This window comes from Bombus pascuorum, chromosome 8 (assembly GCF_905332965.1).
Source record: "Bombus pascuorum chromosome 8, iyBomPasc1.1, whole genome shotgun sequence".
NCBI classification, from domain to species: Eukaryota; Metazoa; Arthropoda; class Insecta; order Hymenoptera; family Apidae; genus Bombus; species Bombus pascuorum.
Window position 1 is genome coordinate 17,138,655 of NC_083495.1, and position 22,241 is coordinate 17,160,895.

The 22,241-nt window shown below is 28.7% G+C and overlaps 6 protein-coding genes across 15 annotated transcripts in view; 3 read left to right on the forward strand and 3 right to left on the reverse strand.

The window, feature by feature from the left end:
* Window positions 1–808: 808 nt before the first annotated feature.
* Window positions 809–3,531, forward strand: LOC132909558 (SAC3 domain-containing protein 1). 5 transcript variants are annotated; one of them, XM_060964468.1, is made up of 7 exons: window positions 809–972; window positions 1,961–2,152; window positions 2,237–2,398; window positions 2,484–2,732; window positions 2,844–2,984; window positions 3,052–3,241; window positions 3,317–3,531. In XM_060964468.1, the coding sequence occupies exons 2-7, from the start codon at window positions 2,085–2,087 to the stop codon at window positions 3,389–3,391; spliced, it is 885 nt and encodes a 294-aa protein (XP_060820451.1). In that variant the 5' UTR covers window positions 809–972; window positions 1,961–2,084; the 3' UTR covers window positions 3,392–3,531. The 5 variants fall into 5 exon arrangements, with proteins under 5 accessions (XP_060820451.1, XP_060820450.1, XP_060820452.1 ...); XM_060964467.1 differs by having other exon boundaries at window positions 809–965; XM_060964469.1 differs by having other exon boundaries at window positions 809–965; window positions 1,964–2,152.
* The window catches only part of LOC132909574 (mediator of RNA polymerase II transcription subunit 4), a 105,186-nt gene continuing 86,344 nt past the window's right edge, over window positions 3,400–22,241 (reverse strand). The window contains exons 1-5 of one of the 3 annotated variants that reach the window (XM_060964492.1): window positions 4,844–4,866; window positions 4,586–4,703; window positions 4,085–4,491; window positions 3,896–4,015; window positions 3,400–3,800 (exon numbers count right to left, since the gene is read on the reverse strand). In XM_060964492.1, the coding sequence (XP_060820475.1) occupies window positions 3,631–3,800; window positions 3,896–4,015; window positions 4,085–4,491; window positions 4,586–4,656 (768 nt within the window). In that variant the 5' untranslated portion in view covers window positions 4,657–4,703; window positions 4,844–4,866 and the 3' untranslated portion in view covers window positions 3,400–3,630. Of the gene's footprint in view, window positions 3,801–3,895; window positions 4,016–4,084; window positions 4,492–4,585; window positions 4,762–4,843; window positions 4,867–22,241 lie in introns of those variants that run through there. The other 2 variants (XM_060964493.1, XM_060964490.1) reach the window with 2 other exon arrangements.
* Window positions 6,746–15,055, forward strand: LOC132909588 (BRCA2-interacting transcriptional repressor EMSY). Its single transcript, XM_060964515.1, has 13 exons — window positions 6,746–7,009; window positions 7,812–7,986; window positions 8,257–8,435; window positions 8,614–8,723; window positions 8,802–8,927; window positions 9,027–9,192; window positions 9,275–9,520; window positions 9,600–9,740; window positions 9,819–9,958; window positions 11,016–11,147; window positions 11,232–11,405; window positions 12,430–12,662; window positions 14,372–15,055. Exons 1-13 carry the CDS (start codon window positions 6,946–6,948, stop codon window positions 14,463–14,465), a joined length of 1,980 nt encoding a protein of 659 aa, XP_060820498.1. The 5' UTR covers window positions 6,746–6,945; the 3' UTR covers window positions 14,466–15,055.
* LOC132909576 (small nuclear ribonucleoprotein-associated protein B) lies at window positions 15,130–17,239 on the reverse strand. 2 transcript variants are annotated; one of them, XM_060964495.1, is made up of 3 exons: window positions 16,971–17,239; window positions 15,704–16,238; window positions 15,130–15,569 (listed from the first exon to the last, which is right to left on the reverse strand). In XM_060964495.1, the coding sequence occupies exons 1-3, from the start codon at window positions 16,971–16,973 to the stop codon at window positions 15,454–15,456; spliced, it is 654 nt and encodes a 217-aa protein (XP_060820478.1). In that variant the 5' UTR covers window positions 16,974–17,239; the 3' UTR covers window positions 15,130–15,453. The 2 variants fall into 2 exon arrangements, with proteins under 2 accessions (XP_060820478.1, XP_060820479.1); XM_060964496.1 differs by lacking the exon at window positions 16,971–17,239 and adding an exon at window positions 16,432–16,612.
* Window positions 18,270–20,030, reverse strand: LOC132909557 (uncharacterized). Its single transcript, XM_060964464.1, has 2 exons — window positions 18,930–20,030; window positions 18,270–18,854 (listed from the first exon to the last, which is right to left on the reverse strand). Exons 1-2 carry the CDS (start codon window positions 19,645–19,647, stop codon window positions 18,463–18,465), a joined length of 1,110 nt encoding a protein of 369 aa, XP_060820447.1. The 5' UTR covers window positions 19,648–20,030; the 3' UTR covers window positions 18,270–18,462.
* Window positions 20,160–22,136, forward strand: LOC132909582 (nuclear cap-binding protein subunit 2). 3 transcript variants are annotated; one of them, XM_060964508.1, is made up of 4 exons: window positions 20,160–20,398; window positions 20,620–21,245; window positions 21,429–21,749; window positions 21,848–22,136. In XM_060964508.1, exons 2-4 carry the CDS (start codon window positions 21,240–21,242, stop codon window positions 21,950–21,952), a joined length of 432 nt encoding a protein of 143 aa, XP_060820491.1. In that variant the 5' UTR covers window positions 20,160–20,398; window positions 20,620–21,239; the 3' UTR covers window positions 21,953–22,136. The 3 variants fall into 3 exon arrangements, with proteins under 3 accessions (XP_060820491.1, XP_060820489.1, XP_060820490.1); XM_060964506.1 differs by having other exon boundaries at window positions 20,620–20,652; XM_060964507.1 differs by lacking the exon at window positions 20,620–21,245.

The following is a 22,241-nucleotide window of genomic DNA, read 5'->3' on the forward strand; positions in this document are numbered from 1 at the left end:
CGGACATGCGTCACGGTTTTCCCATCAAAATTACACGTGACATACATATACATATGCATAAATTTATGAAATCGTTTATCCCTTCTCAACCTTTATCGCATATAAATAGAAATAGCAATGATTTAGTAACGGCGACGATGACAATCGACTTAAATGACAATGATAGTTATAATTTTTATGAAAACTTTCTCACGTAACGTCCAATTCCAAGTATGGATACATATAAGTAGATATATAATACATCTAAAGATACAATCGATATGCTTATGGAACGGCAACATTAATAATCGTATAAAGGAAATATTAATGGATATTTCTATGATTAGATCGATGCAAGATGATTTTTCCTATGAACGTTTAAACGTTTTGTTTGGACTAAAGCAGGAATTGAAATTGAAATGCAACGACAATATCAGGTACTCGTAATCAAAATGTAAAACATTTGAGCATTTTTATTACGCAATTATTACATTTCTCGAAAAATGAGCTCGAAAGAAGGTCGAACATTACAAACATGTAATGAATAAAATATATACATATGTATATAATGATTTCGTTGGAAGCATCGTAAAGGAATTTGTTGCCTCAACCAGGAAACGAGACCAAGTGACTACAAAATTATGTTGAGGATCAAACGCGATTTCGACGTGGTCGTTTTCTTTTATCGTTCCACGCGAAAATTTCAAGAAAATTTGACGATATCGAATACATGCATTTACCGCGTAATGTCGTCGTTGATTATCACCGGCATAGATCAGTTTAGTCAATCTAGACTGTAGATTCTGGATTATTGTCATTGTCTAAAGATAGAGTGATATAGTATAATAAATTTTGTTTTAGTTTTATTAATATTTACAATGAAGTCAACGAAGAAGAAGAAGAAGAAAGAGAAGAGAAAGTTTACGCAAGAACGTTAACCTTCGTGTAATAACGGTGATGTCGATAAAGTGACTACGCAATAGCAGGTGTATCGTGCGTAATTCACAAGGACGTTTTCCTCGATCATTCTTAATACGTTCTCATTTTAGATTCCATCATTTAAGATGCGCATATGTATACGAGACTTTCTTATTTCAGAATAAGGAAATAAATCTATAAAAGAACAACCATCGTGTGATTATTTCAATTCTACTTGTAATTTGTACTATAAGAAATATTCTATTACATATATAACTGATAACCGATGCATACATAAATATATGTGTATACTATGTAGGATCTTATTTAGACCTAGACCATGTCAACCAACGTCTACGGTAACGTAACTCATTTTTACGAATTTTACGATTCTCATACGCTACAAGCGTATTAATCGCATTGTATTACGTGCCACTCGTCAGAAAACACTGTAAATGTTTTAGCGGAATTGATCAAGGGATAACTGACATAACCTTTTTACGTACGTACGTACATATGCGAAACGCGAGTCACGATAAGCATTCATTTCTAAGGGATTTTCTTTAAAATGACGGAATTTATACAAGGAACGTGTATGTTAATGTGTCCAGACAAAGAACGTTGGATGTAAGTTATACGTGTGCCAATTATATTCTATCATGTATTCGATCATACACAATTGCGAAATTAAAACAAATCCTGACGAAAATTTTCTTGTAAATTGTTGTTTACAATTTACACATCAATATTTTTTCGTGGTAATTTAACGATGACTATCTCTCTTGCATTCGTTTACTTTTCTCTTGTTGATAAAATTTTTTGCGTTAAATAGATGTAAATTATATTTGAATGAACAATCTTTGATACTACATAATTTTTCATTCTATCGCAAATAAAGGTTATCATTTCATTTCATTTCATTTTGAATGCTTGAAAGAAAAGATTTAATTAATTATAAAGAATCATACACAATTATTTTATTTTCATCGTATACAAATGTGAATACAAATTTAAATATGCTAAGAATGAATTTTTAATAATTTATAACATAACGTACTTATAGCAGAGAAAAGGAGGGTTTACTACACAAGTTTGAGATCAATGAAACTACAAAGGGATCGAAATTGCCGAAGGCAGATCCAACAAAAACGATAAAATGCTTTAGCCGTCCAGCAGCAGGATTAGACATGACAGATATGAAACAATTACGTCCAGCACCAGTCTTATTATCGACGATTCGATATTTGTTTACCAAGTACTTACTCATACGATTGAAATCAAGTTAAATAAATTTATGGATATCAATGTACATATACATATATATGTAAATTCATTCCAGGATAGCTACGCGAAACGATGTTGATTGGATAATAGTATATGATTTTATTTTTGATCGTATCAGATCTATCAGGCAAGACGCTGCGATTCAAAGGATTGATCTCCCAACGAACATTCGGTTGTTGGAATCCATAGTTCGATTTTTGGTTTATTCTGGGCAGAGGTACGATATATCGTGTTTTTCAATGTAGATTTGGAGACTGTACAGTGTTAACAGTAGTAGAATGGATGCGGAGGAACAATTGCAGATTATGCGAGCGAAGTATCTCCGAATTTAATGCAAAAATCAATGAGCAACACCTCGCTGAATGTATAATGCGTTTGTTAAACTTATACGACGAGTTTGAAGATAAAAAAAGTTCTCTGGAACTTGATAGCGATATGAAAAAATTAATGTTAAACGATGATCGTCCACAAATGGAAGCATTATACATTCTTTTACACATGGGTAACACAGAAGCTTTGATGAGAGGATTACAACTTCCTCTCCATTTACGGTACGATCAAAACAGAATAAATGATATATGCTCACAATTCATATGTTCGAATACAAATATATTTTTCATTTCTGAATAATGATTCTCGTTGTTATTTATCATTTTTCGTAGAAAATCTCCAAATGTACAATTATCCATAAAAATATCATTCGCTTGGTATTTAAAAAATTATGTGCGCGTCTGTTCTTTAATTCCACAACTTCCTCCGTTACTTATTTGCGCAGCAATGACGGGCATACAAAAATTAAGAAGGTATGCATATACGTTCAAATTTCAATAGGCGATATTTCCATTAACGCACGATTGTAAAATGTTACAGGATGGCATTGAAAATCATGAGTTCAGGATACAACAATAAAGTTTTCACGTTTCCAGGACTTAAATTGCAACAACTTTTACTATATAAAGATATAGATAAAATTCGAGCAGATTGTGAGCTGTTGGGTCTTATATTCATCAATCAAAATATTTTATTTCAAAAAGCGAATTTCAAAGATGAAGTTCAACTGGTAAGCAGAAGAAATTGATGAGGTATTATAATCTCTAGTAAGAAGGGAAAAAGCCATCATCATTTGTTATTTCAGACACATCCAGAGATGTATTACACAGATCAATCCTTGCACAATGTTTTACCAAATGTTTTACTTGAATCTATGTAATGTATGTATAAAAGGTATAATGCTAATTTATATTGTTATATCCTCATCACTTCATTTTATCAGGGATTAATAAATGTATCAAACTAATAATGAAGAATCTCTATTAATCCCTAATAAATCTAGTATCTCGTTGTAGAATACTTTTTTGAACGTTCATACGCATACAATTTGCTTAAAATCATACTGAAACCATAAAACAGTTAAGCGAAATTTACTCAAACTCCACAAAAAATCAATATTCACTGAGAATCACTAGATGAACTACTTGAAGAGTCTGTGGACATAACTTCAACATCTTCTGTTTCCTGCTTATGGGTATTCATGGCAACACTTCCTTGTCCACTCACAGACATGTGAATTTCACCCGACGAATGCCATGCAAATTGATTCGCCTGTGATATAGGTGGTTCTGAAATAATCATTCCATTCGGAATAAAATAAGTTTAAATGTGCCAGTATATGTATATGCAAACATATACACAAAGTAGATTCCTAAAAACGTACCACCTACTGGATGTCCAGGCCTATGCAGATCTGATGATATTCCAGGATGAGTACCTGGCATCTGTCCATTTAAAGGAAGATCGCTTAACCTTCCAAGATAACCTAATCTCATTTCAATATCTGTAACAATACATATAATTTTCATGACTTACAAAGAAATGATAGGAATGCAACAAATAAATAATATACCAGTAGGGTAAGGTCTTCTAGGGTCCCCTTGTTGCCAGGTAAGTGGAGCACATATAGCATTTGACGCACTTATTCTATGTGCATATTTAATTAATTCTTCAGATGGTACTGGTCTCTTATTAGCACGGGCAATCGATTGTAATTTTTGTTTAGCTTGATAAATTGCAGTGGCTAAAATTTGTTCCGCCTCTTTCAATTGTCGCTGCAATTGTTGAATATCTTGGTCTTGTCTCTCAACTTCAGCTTTTAAAGCTTCCATTTTCAGGTTAATTTTTGCTTGCTCGGCCGCTCGTTTTAGAATTGCTTTCAATTCGTTGTCCTTAGCGATTAACAATTCTGTTAGTTGAGAGTGTTCTTCGTTTGATAGTTTCAATGGTTTTTGAACTATCGTATTTTCTATCATTTCTCTAAGATAACAAAAACGGCAATAAAAGAACAAAATTAAACACAATTTATTGAAACATGTTTATTTTAAATATTTGTAGCAATTTTAAATCATACTTCGCTATCAACTCGATGTCATCGACGATAGACAACAGAACCTCTTTTGTACTTTTACTAGTCGATGTCATGATGTTCTACGCTATCAATGATCGAAATCATTCGATTCGAAAGATGCCTACAAAATTGTTTACTCGAAAAGTGATCCTTATATCATAAACATCTTTCTAAACTTTGAATTATTAACCTCACTAGTTTATCACCACATTAACTTTACGTTTGTCTTTCCTTTTTGTGTTAGAACACAAATCACAATACTTAGTAGGAGCGATGCTACGATCACAGCTCCACACCGCGATATAGTATATAAGGCGTTTCGACGCTCTGGTGATTAGTGATTATTTTCTGTTAGTTTTCTGGTATCCATTGGCTTGCATCAAATTAGGAAAGATATGGAGGTGTGATAAAATAAAAAATAGCAAAATATGAATATAACAAGGTGCATTACTGATAATTTTGCTAAATTATTTTTCTTCTTCGATTGATAAAATAGGGAGTTTTCTTAACTTAAAGTTGGTGCGGTGTGCTTCTTTGGCTTGAAGTTGGTATAGAGTAGCTCTGAAGTCCATTGCAAATGCACCACTTTGAGATTCTGTATTATTACTTAACATCGTTAATGCACACACGTACATGCCTTTCTGACAATGATGTCTCTAGTGACAGTCAGATGAACTACCAACCAATAATTTAAATAGTAGATCTGCTCATGATCTTAATCTAAACAAGCGTGTCATTTTTAATTCATATTCTTCTGCCAAAATTGATTTGTTACAACAATTAGAGAGTATAAATAGTTGATTTGTAATGACACCTTCTGGATCAAAATCTCCGCCTTGTTTCTTAGCATTGCGACAATCAGTAAATGCCACCATATAGCTTTGGCATGATTTAAAAAGGGAAGATGTAATATTCTTTATGATTTCCCGCTTAAACACAAATGTTTTAAAAAAAATTATTTTTAATTCTTAGAATAAACAATGGCGGTTACAATCCCAATCCTTTTGTAAAAATAGTGCGCCTTGTCATCAAGAAGAATATGATGTTGAATTTGAATACTAATTCTTATAACAGTTATTGTCAACCCGATTGCGATGTAATTTTATTAAAAGAGGATATATTGTTCTAATTTACAACCTCCACATCAGACGATGTTCCATTAAAGGAAATAGACAAAGGAAACATTAGTGCCGAAAGTGAAAATATACAATTAGAAATTGACAATAAATTAGCAGTATTGTCTACGTCAATGTGCTCTTTAGAGACGTGCGCCATTGAATATCTCGCCGAGAGCATTACAAAAAAAAAATCTTGTTAATGAAGATAGGAAATTTTTGCGTGATGAACAAAGACATTTCACGTCTTCTCTCTCAATTGTCGCGACTTCCACTTCATTATTCTTTTTTATTCGTTGTCCTTTGTTCTGCGAACTGCAAAGTTAAATGCGAGATCGTACTCGGTACTTGTACGAGAAAGTACTAATAAAGGCATAAGCAAACACAATATGTATAGAACATTCAAAGAATATTGTAAGAATAGTGTAATAAAATATCAATAGAAGATGCTAAAAAATTAATAAATTCTATGGGTAACCGTTTGCCAGATGTTGAGAAGACAGAGGTTATTCAATAAAGCATTAATAATTTAATCGTTGTTAGTGCGTTAAGCATATATTATCATGTAAGGGAACCTTTGTGGACAGATTTTTTTGATACGAATTTTTGTCATGATATCATATTAAGTTGCAACTTTCTATATAATAATTTACGTGTTGTAATCTAAGATAGGCATAGGATTAATTATGTACTCTATATTTCTTTATAAGTACAAGGCCATTTTTTTATTTTTTAAACATTTTTCACATCCTTCTTAGAGTTGCGCTACAGAGAGTTGTACGCAGACTTTTTTAACTACTGTGCCTACATATACACATACATTTATCAAAGAAAATATCTGAGATATGTATGCATGAAAGTAAAAATTTTAAAAGGACATATTATTGTAGTATATTGAAATAAATTAAAAATATACAATGAAATTATTCGAATCTTCTTTTTTCAAAATGCACATTCGAATTATGGAGCTTAAGTCTTTGTATTATTTTTTATATCTATCTTTTCTTGATCTGCAGTTTTAAGAGATTATATAGGTTAGGTACTCTGAATTCAAGTTAACCAACGTACTATCAATACTACTGCCGTGATACCAACACCACAACAAAAGCTAGTTACAATAAAAGTAATTATACGGCAACTTCATCTACAACTTACCATACTGTCAACGAAACGTCGAAAATGTGGGAAAAGTGTATGAATAGCTATCACAGTTTACGGTGTATATTATAATGATTGAATCATGCAATCATGTGGCCGATGAGACACGAAACCATGACCCGCGATGAGTGCAGAAAATGTTTACGATGTTTGGGTAAGGTTATGTTTCGTATAATTTTCTTGCCTCGGTAATATTTAGCTTTTTACAGTAACATTATCATTGTATGCGTTGAACACATATTTTAATTTTAAAATAAGCATTGAGTATCATAATACCCGTAACTTGCATGTTTGAAACGTATTAAATAGAAATCCAATGAACTATATGCAATTATCATTATTATTTATGAATATATTCAAATTTATCACTACTCTCTGAAAATGTATTTACATTTTATTAAATATAACTCTATTCCCATAAATTGTTTTCTTATTTTTAGTAGTATGCTTGTAATTTTTTTGTATATATTGTATGTATAATATAATTTGTTTTATAAAACCAATAACCAAATTGCATTGTATTATATTCATACTTATTGTATTCTGTTATGTCAGAGAAAGAAATCTTTATGTATGTTTAAGTGTGTATAACTTGTAAACTAAAAATCAATAATTAAGTAAATCTTCCCAAAAAAAGTTGTATGATAATTATCAGTAACATAAATATTGGTTGCAAGTATCTCTAATGTAATGTAAATTTGTACAAATTTTTATTATGACTAAATATTATAGGTAAAATAATTCAGATACTGTTAAATATATATATTTCTTGTATTTTAAATGATTACTTAATAATTAGAATAAAAAAATTATCAAATTATTTAAAATTATATTATTAGAAAATATAATTGTATAAGCGTATATATATTTATACTATTATTTGATTAAGTATATATAATTATTTTAAGCTTTATATATTATGTTTATATATTGAAGTTGATTTCTTTGTAATATAGAGTTAGAAGCTTATGGAAATATGGTGTCTGTCTTACGTGCTCAAGGTCCTTTCACTAGTGAAAAACAGAAATTGCTACAAGAACTTGCTAAAGTTTTACATATTTCTAATGAACGACATCGTGCTGAAGTACGAAGAGCTGTTAATGATGAAAAATTAGCAACAATAGCTGAGCAGTAAGTATTTATTAAAACAAGATACATTATATGATTTTCATCTCTAAATAACATTTCATTATAATATATCATTCCAAAAAATTTTGTTCTAGAATGCTATTAATGACCCAAAATAGATTTTGTTTTGGAATTTCATATTAATTCTCTTAATGTATGTTTCCTTATCAATTTTTGTTTTAAAGATTGTTATTCAAATTTAACTTATTTTGTTGAGAATATGCTCAGTTTGGACATTTTGCAATTGAATCTTCATAAGATGTCATTATATAGGTTAAGTGGTCCAAATACTGGTACTGATTGGACTATTGAAGGCCGACGTGCTATTCCACTTTTACCAAGATTAAAGGCTCGATCTGCATTCACAACTTTAGCAAATAGCTTGTCCCTTGCAACAGTAGCAGCAAACAAAAGGAATCTTCATGTTCATGAGATAGCAGAGGATGCAAAAGGTTTTAAGGAAAAATATTATCTATTTTGGTAAATGTGTGGTTTTAGTCTATGTAAAATAATGTATGGCTATAGAACTGTAAGTTAAGCAGATTTAACCAATAGTATTAACCAATAGTATTTTTGAATATTTCAAAATATAAAGAAACTTCATTTCTTGTTTTATATTTGTTTCCATAGATATTAGAAATGAATCTCCTGTGAAGGTAAAAGTACAAGAAAACTCGTTTAGCAATCATGAGTTTGCATCTAGTGAAGATAATTTAAGCGATGAAAATGTTCTAACTGAGGTAATTTAAATTATATGATTATTTATATTGTAAAAATATTCAAATTTTGTTTTAATTATTATACATAATATATTACAGGTCACTGAATCAGATAGGAATAAAGAAGTTAATAATCACAGCAATACCTCTGATAGCAGTGAAAAATATATTACATCTGAGAAACGTAAACCCTCTTCTCCTCTCTCGCCAGCACCTCCAAACAAGGTAATTAAGAAAAAAAGAAAAGAAAAACAGAGAGAAAATAAAATAAAACAATTGAAAATAACTTTTTCAAACTATTTAATAATTGTATATATAATGTAGGTTCTGGTAGTATCTTCAAGTTCAATAGGAACTTTTAATCATGGTACTGCTGATAAAGGATCGCTAGAAAATACTATTCATTTGTCACGAATACCTACAAATCCGTTACAGCATCAAAATGTCACTATAATACCATTAAATATTAATTGTGGAGAAAATGTTACAGGTGATTGTTCTTAATTATAATGTATTGATGGTATGGTTAAATGATGTACAATTTTTTCTTTAATTCATTATGTCAAATTTAGAATCTAAGGAATCAGTAGTACAAGAAAGTGCCAGTAACCATTCAGTAATTTCACCTGGTAATTTTGTGAATACAGTAATCCCAGTAGGTACAAGTATTACAAAAGCTAAAGGAAGAGTAATTACAACGCAAAATAAGCTTAATACAAAAATCGGATCTGCAATTCTGGTGTCCGGTAATGTGTCATGTACAACAGGAAATAAATTTCAGTCTGATGTTCAAGATGTATCTACACAAGATAGTTTAAGTATGGATACATTTATCTGAGAATACACAATACATTGTTTAATTGAGCCTAATTGGATTAATTTTTGATACTACTTCAGGTCCAAAAGTATCCGTATCTCACACTTTACAAAAACCATCAAGTTCAGAAAATTCGAATTCAATTATAAGCAGCACAAAATGCATTGTGCCAGTAATACATTCTAACATAAAACCTCCAATACCTAAAACTATTACCTCCAGCAAGTATTATCAAAATTAATCATGGTCGAATTCAGAAATTACAATAATTTAATTTATATTTTCATGATCATCATTAGGTAATTCACATCGACTGATGGCTGTTTGTCCTGTTACAACAGTATCTAATGGACCAGGGCCACCTCAGGCTAAGCAAATAACAACATTAACTTGTAAAAAATTATCTTCAACGCTCAACAATCAAACCACTGCCAAGATGGTATGATTTTAAAGATAAGTGTTACAGGGTGTTCGAAAATGATTTTTCGCGATCACCACAGCGTTGTACTACTTCTCTGCACTTTATACCTCTGGATCGATGAAGATCTATACAAAAAAATTACCACAAAATTGACGTTTACCGAGAAATTCAAGACTAATTCTACTCATTGTAATGATAAAAAGTCCCAAAGGAACAAATCGGAAATACTTGGAAGTATTGTTAGTTTTCAAACTCACTTTATTTATAATCGGCCTATATATTATCTTATATAACAACTATTATTGCATGTGTACCCCAGTAAATGTCCCGAATACACTATTATTTATCTCATACCTTTCTTCCTTTCTTTCTTTCTTTTTATTTGGAGAATACACGACATAAATAGCTAGTTGTTATCTTTAACAGATTGCTTTCACACATAGATATCCCTGTAGCAATGAATTTGCGTCTTCTTTTCTTTCTTTCTTTTTCTTATTTTCCCAATATTTCTTCTCTTCCCAAAACACGAGTCCACGCTCTGCGATTTCAAAATCAGTGAAGCGTCAGTCTGTTTTTGTTACCTAAAAGTGAAGAGGAAAAACTGGTGCATTATAAGAGAAACATTGCGTGCTATTGACAAAGCGCAATAAAACTATTTTTTCGCTCGTGAAATATAATGTAATTCAGTGAAAAATAATGGAAGATCACTATGTGCACAAGAGATTCCAGATCGATGCGATTTCGTATGATTAGGTCATCAAAAAATAGCATTACGTCATACTACTGAACGTCGGGAAGCAGTTCGCTCAACCTCGCGGTCATTGGTGAAAAGAGCAAAAAAGAGAAAAATGATTGCACTCGTTTGAAAATTTGACCTTAAATTTTCTGATCAAAATTAATTTTGCGGCAATTCTTTTTTACAGATCTTCGCCGATTCATAAGTATAGAATATCACTGTTATGATGACACATATGACAAATCCTTCTCAAACTCCCTATACAATGAAATATAAAGATATAATGTAAATTAGATTCAAAAATTGGATACAAAAATATATAACATTGTAATGTTCTAGAGTGTTACACTAAATTCTAATAAAACTGTAAATATATCTCACCACCCTGATACAAAATTAGGATCTAAAACAAACGTGATTGTTATACAAAAAGGTCAAACCAAAGGTGTTACTCTCTCTCAAGCAGGCAAGGTATAGTAATATTTTATATGTAGAGTAATAATTATCGTGCATTTTATTCTAAATGTAAACACAATATAATCTTATATATTATAGGAAGTATTAGGGAAAGTAATAGTGGGTGGAAAAAGTTTGTGTGTCACGAGTCAACACAATGCTCCTATTAATGTGGTTCAGCGCCATGTTACATTGAATAATGGAGATCAAGGTCTAACTATGCTATCCACAACAAACTCATCTCATACAGAATCTATAACATCTAATATAAAGGTAATAATTACATATTTTTATTATTTACAAATCTATAAGTATAATATGTACACTAGAACTTCGTTTACATGAATTTGTCTAAGGACAAGACATTATCTATTGTTGCTTTTCGTTTAATTAGTAAGAATTCGAAATAATTGCTTTTAAATATATAATAATGTTGCAAACTTGTATCGATTGCGAAGAATAAGAGTGTGTCACATAACGCGCGCCCCTGCTGTTTATATACATCTTATTGTTAGACAATTATACAAATGTATTGACGCTCGGTGGTACTTCAGACACTAGGAACTCAACTAAAGTTCAGATAACCAGGCGCTATTAAAATTTCGTTCATATAAACGAAGTTCCACTGTATATTTACTTACTTTCATTAATGTTTACACATTTTCTGGAACAAATGACAATTTATTAATTATACATCTATCCTATGATTGATGCATAAAATATCACTATAAAGATGATACGAACAAATATGGAATGATTTTCTATAAAAAAACTAAATTGAAAATATAGTATATAGTATAGTTCTCATTTTAATATATGTTTAAAAATATCAATTTTTAAGCAATAATCAAGTTTACATATACTTAACAAAACATTTTCCTTGAATTTTGCATATTATAATTATCATTATAATGCATAATTATAATTATGACATTAAAAATCGTACTCACAAATGACATTAAAATATTATTTAACATTTTCAAATATTAAAGACAAAAAATTCGTTGACCAGAATTCATAGACTTATTATTCAGTAGTTACAAATTGCATCTGGTAATAAACCATTTATAATTATTTTTTTCTTGAAGAATTTAATAAGCCATTACTGTAGTTAAAAATCGATCTTTCATGTAATATTTAATAATTTTTCGAAAATAAAATCTAAAATAAAAGGTTTTATTTCATATTTGCACAGAATGCATAACCAGTTGTACCATCAACATGTCTATACCTTCTATAAGTAGTATGATACTTTTGCAAAAAGATAAAAGTATAAATTTAAAAAAATTTTTTTCAGTCTGGTAATACTATTATGTTCAATCTTCGGCAGGATGTTTTGGAAAAAAATAAAGCACTCTCTCATCTTCTTGAATCATCTCATGTTCTTACCTCTGAATCTAAGACTGTGATACAAAATACTAATGCTCTTCTTTCAAAGGAACCAAGTAACAGTGATTTACATGTACAGGATAAAGAGCTAGTTGTAAAAACCGATGCTGTAATTACTACTGTTAAAGATGAGAAACACAGGTCAGTTTGAAACTATCGAAATGTACTACGAAATTGTTGTGTTAAAAAGCGCATGTAATACCGACAACTAACTTTATAATTACTTAAAAAATTTTTGTAAATTGTTCATTGTAAATTAATAATATGTTTTATGTGCAAAATATTTTGCAGATTGAAATATACCCAAAAATATACGCTTCTTGAGTCGAATTAAACACTATTTACAAACTTTTCATGACATAAATGATTAAAATTAAGCGCATGCATAACAAATTAAAATATTTTGCTATTGATGGTTTAAAAAAAAAAGAAGAAAATTATTTTATTTTGTACTATAAAACTTTTAATTTTTTAAACTTATTTTATGAAGCGTATTCCATATCTTTTATCGTTTCTGCTACGATTAATTCATATTTTTCTATTTAAGGAAAGTAAAGATATATATGCAAATGCAAATTTTTATTTAACGAATTATATATGGATCCTCTGAAACATTCAAAAAGTAAACAAATATTTTCAAATTCAAACTACAATATAAATACATAAGGTAAATTGATGAAATCCTATTTGATGGCTTTCATGTTTTAGTATTAATTTTACTTTTGTACAACATTACGAAGTGTCGTTTATATATTTTTTTTATGATTTAAATGATTTATTACATTGCTTAAATCATTTTCTAAAACCCAAGTTTTTGTATCTGATCTCATGAATAGTATTTCATAATTTTCCATACTTATTTAATGCACATTGTTTTTAAATAAACATGATGATAAAACATATAAGTAGAATTGCAACTATTTTAAAAATATTTAATACTTGATATAAAATTATATTAAAATTTAAGATTATAATAATTTACAAAAAAATGTTTCTAATGTGCATTATTAAAGTAAAAAAATTTTAACAAAAAAGAGTACTAAATAAATATGAGAAAGAGGAATATATATATATATATATGTATATGTATATATATGTATATATGTATGTATGTGTGTGTATATATATATATATATATATTCCTGTGCATTTAATATTTAACGAAATTTTAATCTTTTTAAAGAAATAAGCCTTTTGTCGGAGAGTTAATTTATACAATTAATGTTTGTATGACACATGAAGAACAGTACAATTCTTCAGATACCTATAATACAGTATAATTAATTTACATCTGGTATGTGCCAAATTTGTAAGTCACTGGCAATTAAACATTTAATAGGAAAGAAACCTACTAATGATAATTGTACTTTATTGGATCTAAAAATAATACTTTTCGTGTCGTAACAAATTTTGTACACAAAATAACAGATTATATTAAATACATCAAACAATGCAACTTTTCATATCCGTACTATTAAATTTAAGTTCTGTATAAATAAAAAATACATTCATTAGATCATGTTATACCATTCCATATTAACAATTACGAAAATGTAAAACGATATGATTTCAGAAACAAGTCTTTTAACATCATTTAACATAACATAAATTGTATATTTTGAAAGAGAAAAATCTATCTATAGAAAATTTCATTCGTACTTAGTATTGTACCTGTCTCTTATTTTAAGGTACTATTTACGTAAAGCCTAATTTCACAATTATTAATGTAATTTCTTACCGAAGCTGCCCAAGGTATTCAGATTCTTAGAAGATGTTAGTAGTATCTTATTTAACGTAAAATCTTCTGTGTGACCATGGAAACTGATATTGCATATTTTTTATTGTTGCAGCCAAATCGAATACGCATCGCAATTATATATATATATGTTAAATAGAGAAATTTATAATTCTGACACTTGCTCACGCTTTGTATCATTAAAATAATGTATATGTAAGATATAAACAGAATCTTTCAAGAGCCAAGTACATATAATGATAATCAAACTTTATATACATATATATACATATAAATCGTAGTTGTTTCTTATGAATTCCAAAACGGTTCTATTGATTCTGATTTTAGGACTTTAAGTTAATCTAATACATAGAAATAGAAATTTAAAATATTGATAAACATGTATATAGACCTTGTTGAAAATAAGAAAAGCTTTCATTTCGCTCAAAAAAGGAAATATGATGATACAGTTCTAAATGATGAACAATTTATATACATATAAGTACAGACAAGGCACAGAACTGTATCTTGTCTTTCAAAAAATCAAAATGTTCATTTAATGTTGTTGTAGATATACATATATGTAACTTTAGAACTCGGCTATTCCAAGACTAATATTGGTATTGAAAGTATTAAATCTGTGCAAAAAAATAAAGAATACATTTTTATAAGTTTTAATTCAGTTAATAATCTGTTTTTAATTGGGAAATTTTAATATATAGATAGTATTTCTAATTTATTATTAACTGGCTTTTTGATGGAATGGTTGAAGTGTGTAATAAAAATTTATATAGAGAATCAGCTTTTCAAGCCTTTATTATCCGTGGTTTGTTATTTCAGAAAAATTAAACTATTAATTAAAAAACCATACGATATTCGTCTTTCATTTTATTGTCTGTTACATGTATGTTTGTATCACTATTTTAATATTTCTTATATAATTTTTTCTTTTTTTCAATTGATTTTTGAGTACATATACTTCAATTTTACAATTACGCATTTTTTACTAAACGTCGTTCTTTTTTTCTATTAAAACATCTGAGAAGTATTTATTCGGATTTATACAAAATACTTATCTTTATCTTACATAAGTTCTTTATAACTGGTAATCAAAGTTACATGAATGGAAAAAATATTAATATTATAAAAGAGACCTTTATTATCACCAGTTACAATATTGTATTATCTTAAAAAGTACTAATATGGACGAGGAGGTGGTCCACCACGCATCATACCTGGAGGTGGACCTCTCATTCCAGGTGGTCCCATTGGTGGACCTCCACGTCCCATGGGTGGCATTCCTGGTGGCATTCCTATAACCAAGCAACCAAATTTCAAACTTTAACACTAATAATTTAAAATCAAAACAACTCCTAGATTTCATGAAGTTGTTGTGAATCTCTACTAACAGTTTAAAAGAAAACAACTAAAATCTGTAAAATATTACCCATCATGCCTGGTGGTGGACCCATCATTCCAGGTGGAGGACCTCCAACTGGCATACGTGGAGGACCACCTGGATGCATCTGTGGTGGAGCAGAAACTTGACCTCTACCTCCTGGTGTCATTATTTGTTGCGAAGGACCTCCGACACCTCTAACAGGACCTTGTAAACCAGCAGGTACTCCAGCAACATTAGCAGGCATGCCACGCCCCGCAGCACGACCCATTCCAGGTCCAGGTGCTGCCCCAGGAATTGGTACTCTGGGTAATCCTTCTTCTGGAGGTGGAGGACCTTCCACAGTCAGAGAAACAATGTTTTCTCCTCTTAAAAGTACAAAGCCCAATACTCGTTTATCTTCTCTCTCAGGTTGCTTTGTATTTTTTGGTTTAATCTTACGAAACTCTTCACAATCACCAAGTATAAGGTTCATATGTTTATCAAAGGCTTTAAACGTGCCTATGAATGTCCTTGAGTCTTGCAGAATAATTCTGACTCTGTAATTGATATGCTGCAGCATCTTATTATTTTTACCAATCGTCTGAAAAAAAATTGTTTTAACTTTTACAGTTAAATATATACAAGACGAATACTCAGTTTTAACGAAAATATCCGATTTAAAAAAAATATGCAACTTTAAAAATCATATTTTCCTTCATATTGCAATATCTTAATTACTCACAAAAAAATAATTTATAAAAAAAATATTTACGATTTCTTTGTTTAACATTTACCATTATGTGATAAGGTTATGTTACCACTATTTTCAAACACTTAAAAGGTATATATATTTATTATTTTTCACTGGGCATCCAATTTTTTTGGTCCAGTCCTATATTTACTGAAAGTACTTATCGAATAGAGTTTAATGATGCCAGTTTGAACTTTAGGAATCTTGCCGTTGCAACGAGAGTTTGAGTCGTGAATATTGGTTTAAGTTAGGAAATATCCTTTACTTTCCGGCTACCGACAGGCGGCCGGTTATGCTAGTATACAAACTTTTCGGCGAAGTTCAATTCATCTGTGCGGACCAATCAGATGATGGATAAAAGCAATATGGCATTAAAGTAACGTATAAGATATTTAAAAACTATTCAGTTTTACATTGTCATAACTTTTGAACAGGTGGATTCTTCGCCATAAAACTTGTATTTTCGAATTCTACACTATACGTCGAAAACTATATGATTGCAAAGAAGTCAATAATTTTTGGTCCCCTCTAGGTTGAAAAAATTGGGTACCCGGAGGAAAAGTTTATCTTTTTTTCACTTACCATTTTGCCTGCCTTTATCAACACCAAATAAAATTAGGAACGAGTTATTGTTTTTTAGCTATTTTATAACGATGTACCTATGTTAGCCGGCTACAATCCGGTTACATCAGGTGAAGTTGTTTATTCTAACGACATAACCTTTTTATATAAGCAGATGATGCTATCGTAGAGTTTAATGTGTTTAATGCATGGTCATATAAGTAGGTTTCTACACTCATAAACCGAAGCAAGAAAACTATCCGAAAATTGAGTCTTGATTAGTTGCGAAAAATCAACATGGAAGATAAGAAGATCCTCGTTTTGCCCATGCGTGACATGCTATGAATGTCTCAGACAGAGACAAAGACATTCTACTCATCTCTGTTTGTTTCACAAGGACGCAAACTTTGTTGTCTTCCATGTTGATTTCTCCCAACCAGTCACGATTCAATTTTCGAACGGATTTCCCTAGCGAGTATCGAGACTTGTTTATATGATCGTGAACGCGAAATTTCTTCTTTGATAACACATATATTTAAAATCACTTTGGAAAATAAGTATATATAATAAAAAATGATGTAACATATAATCAGATAGAATTTACAAAAACTGCACAAAGATAAGAAGCATTTGGTTAGGTTTTATTTATATTTTTAAAAATTAGAAAAATGATTTATTTTAATGGAGTTAAAAATATATTTATTGTTTTTTTATTATTTATGTATAATTATGTTCCCTTTTGAAAGAACATATTTTATATAATTGCAATTTCAATTATTAAACTGAATCTCTACAAAACATTGCTATTATTAAACAAAATATTAAAATTAAAATATTTAAAAATATGAAAAATGTTTGTATTTATCAATAAAGCTATGATGTTACAATAAATAATGTATACATAATAAATATTAATATTATAATAAAGAGTCATGAACTTTTATAATATTTATCTTATTTTACTTTCCAAATCTTTAATTTTTCTATAAATTTATCTATTTATGAAGTTTATATCAATTTATAAATTTAAAAATTTGGATTAAATATCGTACTATTTTGAAAAATTAAGGATATTTGAAGTAACTATTTATGTGTTTTTTTACACATACACACACACGCGTGCACGCACGCACTGCATACTGCTTAATACATACTTTATGGCAGCATTGAAAATTGCTTTAAACTTACATATATGATAATTAATGACATAGTTTTGTAATTGTAGCAATGTAATTTAAAATGAATCGTGCAACTTAAATATGAAATTTATTAAAACTAAAAAGAAAGCATTAAATTCATATAAAACTTAAAAACAATGTATAATTTTTAAAGATATTTATTAGAAAATATTTACTTCATCAGATTTTAATTTATTATATTTTTGATATTGTTTTAAAGAAACCATCAATTTTCATTATGTAATATACATAAGAAATTAAAAATTTTACTGAATCTATTGTTTGACCATACCAAAAAATTAATTTTGATTTTATTATATACATATTTGAATCTGCTAGCTTATATTGAAATATTTTCTCATTTTTTGAGAAGAATATGTTTTTGACTTACAATGCTTTATAACGATATTCCACCTTAATACTGTACTTGAAGGATTAGTGTTTACAATGTTCTCAGATAATGTTTTAGATTGATTTATCGAAGATTGGTGATTATATCGCAATTGTCTATTATTTGGTTTGTTTTCTATATTCATTTGATTCATATCAATAATTGGTTGCACAAAATTTGCTGATTTACAAGAAACTTTATGAACAGATTGGATACTAGACTTTTTAATTTTAGAAGAATTAGTTTGAAGATTATCCAAATTCATATATTCCATTTGATTCAAACTAAAAATTTTTTGATCATTTTTTGATTTAATTTCATCTACATTCCTAAACTCTGAAAGAATGCAAAATTTAAATAAAATAAATAAATTTATTAGGTTTTTCAAAGTTATTAAAAGAAACTACAAACCTCTTTTCTTTAGAAATGCTTCTTGAACAAAAGATTTTGATTTAAATATCTCTTGCTCCTGAGGTATGTTATTTCTTAATCCTTTAAGAGACATTTTTGCAGACATAACACTTTTGTTTTTTGGCATATTTAAAGGACAACAATCTTTTGGTGGTCTTTCATGTTCTTTCAAATCTGGATGTAAACTACTCATAGTATTCATCAATTCAGTTATTCTAGTATGGTAATCATTGGATAATGTGTGTCTTTTATTTCTTTCATTCAACGTAAATGTATTTTTATCAAAGTATAAACATTTATTAGAAGTTTGTAAGGATATCATATTTGGATCAAATCTATTAGAATAGTATAATAACGATTGGGTTTCTGACACAGCTGAATGTGTACTATTTGATCTTGTTTGCAATTGCAGGACATCTTTAATAGAATTACTTTTACTCTCAGGGTTAATTTTGTTCTTTAAAGCATTCTCTGATATAGAAAAGAAAATGAAAGGTACGCGTTTTACTATAAGTTTCTCAACAATATAATCATATTCTTTGGCATTATTATTTATAATGTCTTCTAAGGACTCTTTTTTGGAATTAATTCTAAAGCAACTTAAGAACAATTCAAAGCATTTATTGTTAGCTTTAGGATTAGAAATAGCACTAGTCTTTGATGAACTAGAAACTGCAGTTTCATGTGAACTAGCAGAAGCTTGTAATTTACCACTCATTTCAAAATCGTGTAAATATTTTCCAAAAGATTCAAATATTTAAAAAAGTATATTTATCGTTCTTTAATATATTTTAATTTTCGTAATTCAATTGAGTTTATTTAGGAAAATTTGTAATTCATAATTCTTCGTGTGTGTCTTCGCAATATATGAAAGCCATAATCGTAGTATTTATGTCACAAATATTTGCCTTAACAAAGTGTTAGCACCATATTATGGTTTATCAAAAAATATTATTTAGTAGAATTTGTAAATTGGTATGCATATTTTATATTTACATGATCATAAATTTGCAATCAAAATTTAATGATACCAAACTTAGTTTTGAATTGTATCTTTTTTACTAAATACATTTACTTTCTTAAAACATATATAAATGCGCTTATAAGTTTAGTTTTTGATTATGAAATTTTTATGATTTGCTTTCTATGTAAAGATACTATGAATTATATTGAAAACATTAATGATAAATTTTAATTAAACAATTTAAAATGTCAAATAATTTTCGATACATTAAATTATTTACATGGAGATAGATGGCGACAGTTTTGTTGCTTTGAGACTGTTTAATGATGTCTTGTGTGGTTAAATAAAATTGAATATCGAGAGAATAGGTGCCTTCACATTTCTAAGTGTGATAAGATTACTAAGGAAAATAGTTTTATAACAATTTAAAATGGCCACAATAAAATTAAATCCATCAACTTCGCCTTCCGTTGAATTAAGTTCATATCGTGATCAACATTTTAAGGTTAGTTTTATAACACATTCTTCAAATATTTTAATTTTAATATTTCATAAAGAGAAAATTTTAATACCATAAGATATAAACTACATGAGATTTAAATTCGTTTATTCTTTAATTATTCACTATAATATTTGTATTTCTTGTCATTGATTACTATAGTATCTTATATTTTATAATATTATTTATTTCAAATTGTAATGCTTTACATCTATTTTGCCATACAGGGTGACCCAAGAGGAAATGGAATAACTTCATCAGTATGTTTGGAAATCAAAAAGTTCATACACACTATGGATCCTGCTCTACTGGATTTTGATTTATTTGAAAAAATAGACTCCACATATACGTAATTGGAATAGAGCAATAGTTTTTTATTTTTTATATATTTCTTACTGTTTCTTTCTTTTTTACCTTGTATATGTTAAAGAAGGAGTTCAAAGTGAACAAAATCTACATATCTGCATATTTTACATTTAAAAATATAAGAGGCATTGTAAATAGAAATTAAATCACCGAATTGAAATGAACAATTTGAAATACAGAATTACATTGAGTATCAAGGAGAAGGAAACACTTCTGTAATGATATCAGTACATGTGTCAACGTTATATTTCTTTCGATATTTTTCAAACCAAAGTGATAAAATTGTTTCCAATTTTTTTTGTTATAAAATGTAGGAATCATAGAAATCTTCCTACATAGAATGTGTTAAACAGTCTGTTATTTACTTTCAATTCCCATTTTGTGTGATACTCGAGTAAAGTAAACAACGATTATCTCAAAAACATATGAATCAAGACCCATAGTATGTATGATCCTTTTGATTTAGATTAAATTACTCAACATGATGGTAAAGTTATTTGATTTTCTTGTAGAACATTTATATAATAATAGTAATATAAGCCATAAAAATTACATAAAGCAATAGCAAAAATGCTAATTGTAATCACAATAATAATAATAATAATGATAATAATAACAATAAACGATTTATTAGTATTAATTTCTCTTTAATAATAATTTATGTTTACAGGGTTCAAGAGCTGAGCAGGATAGGCTTTTAAGAATTTCTACAACTTTATATGTTGGAAATTTATCGTTTTATACTACAGAGGAACAAATATATGAACTATTTTCAAAATGTGGTGATATTAGAAGAATTATCATGGGACTGGATAAATATAAAAAAACACCTTGTGGTTTTTGTTTTGTTGAGTATTATCAAAGGGCTGACGCTGAAAACTGTATGCGATATATTAATGGTACTCGCTTAGATGATAGAATTATTAGAACAGATTGGGATGCTGGTTTTATCGAAGGCAGGCAATATGGAAGAGGCAAAACTGGAGGACAAGTGTGTACCTTTATTTTCTGTAATAATATAATTATAGAATTATAGCGCATTAAAATTTATTAATATAATAAATTATATAATGAATTATATTATTATAGGTAAGAGATGAATACAGATCAGACTTTGATAGTGGAAGAGGAGGCTATGGTAAAATAATACAACAAAAAGTAACTCCACTTTCTGATGGAGCTTTTGGACGTTAAAATTGTACGAATATGACTACTTCTTAATTTTAAATTTTGTATGTATAAGAAAATTATTAGTATTTAATTAATCGCATTTAAGGATAGATAACATGATATTTAAAATAGTAACTATAACAACTGTACATACATAGTAAATAAGGACAACTATGAAACATAAGTAAAAATTATTTTTTAAAAATTATACGTAATATAGTGGAAATTTTATTTTTATTCCAATTTGTTACTGTTAGATGATAAAGAAACAAGAATGTTTTAACAAGAAATATTCCACAAAAAAAACCTCTAT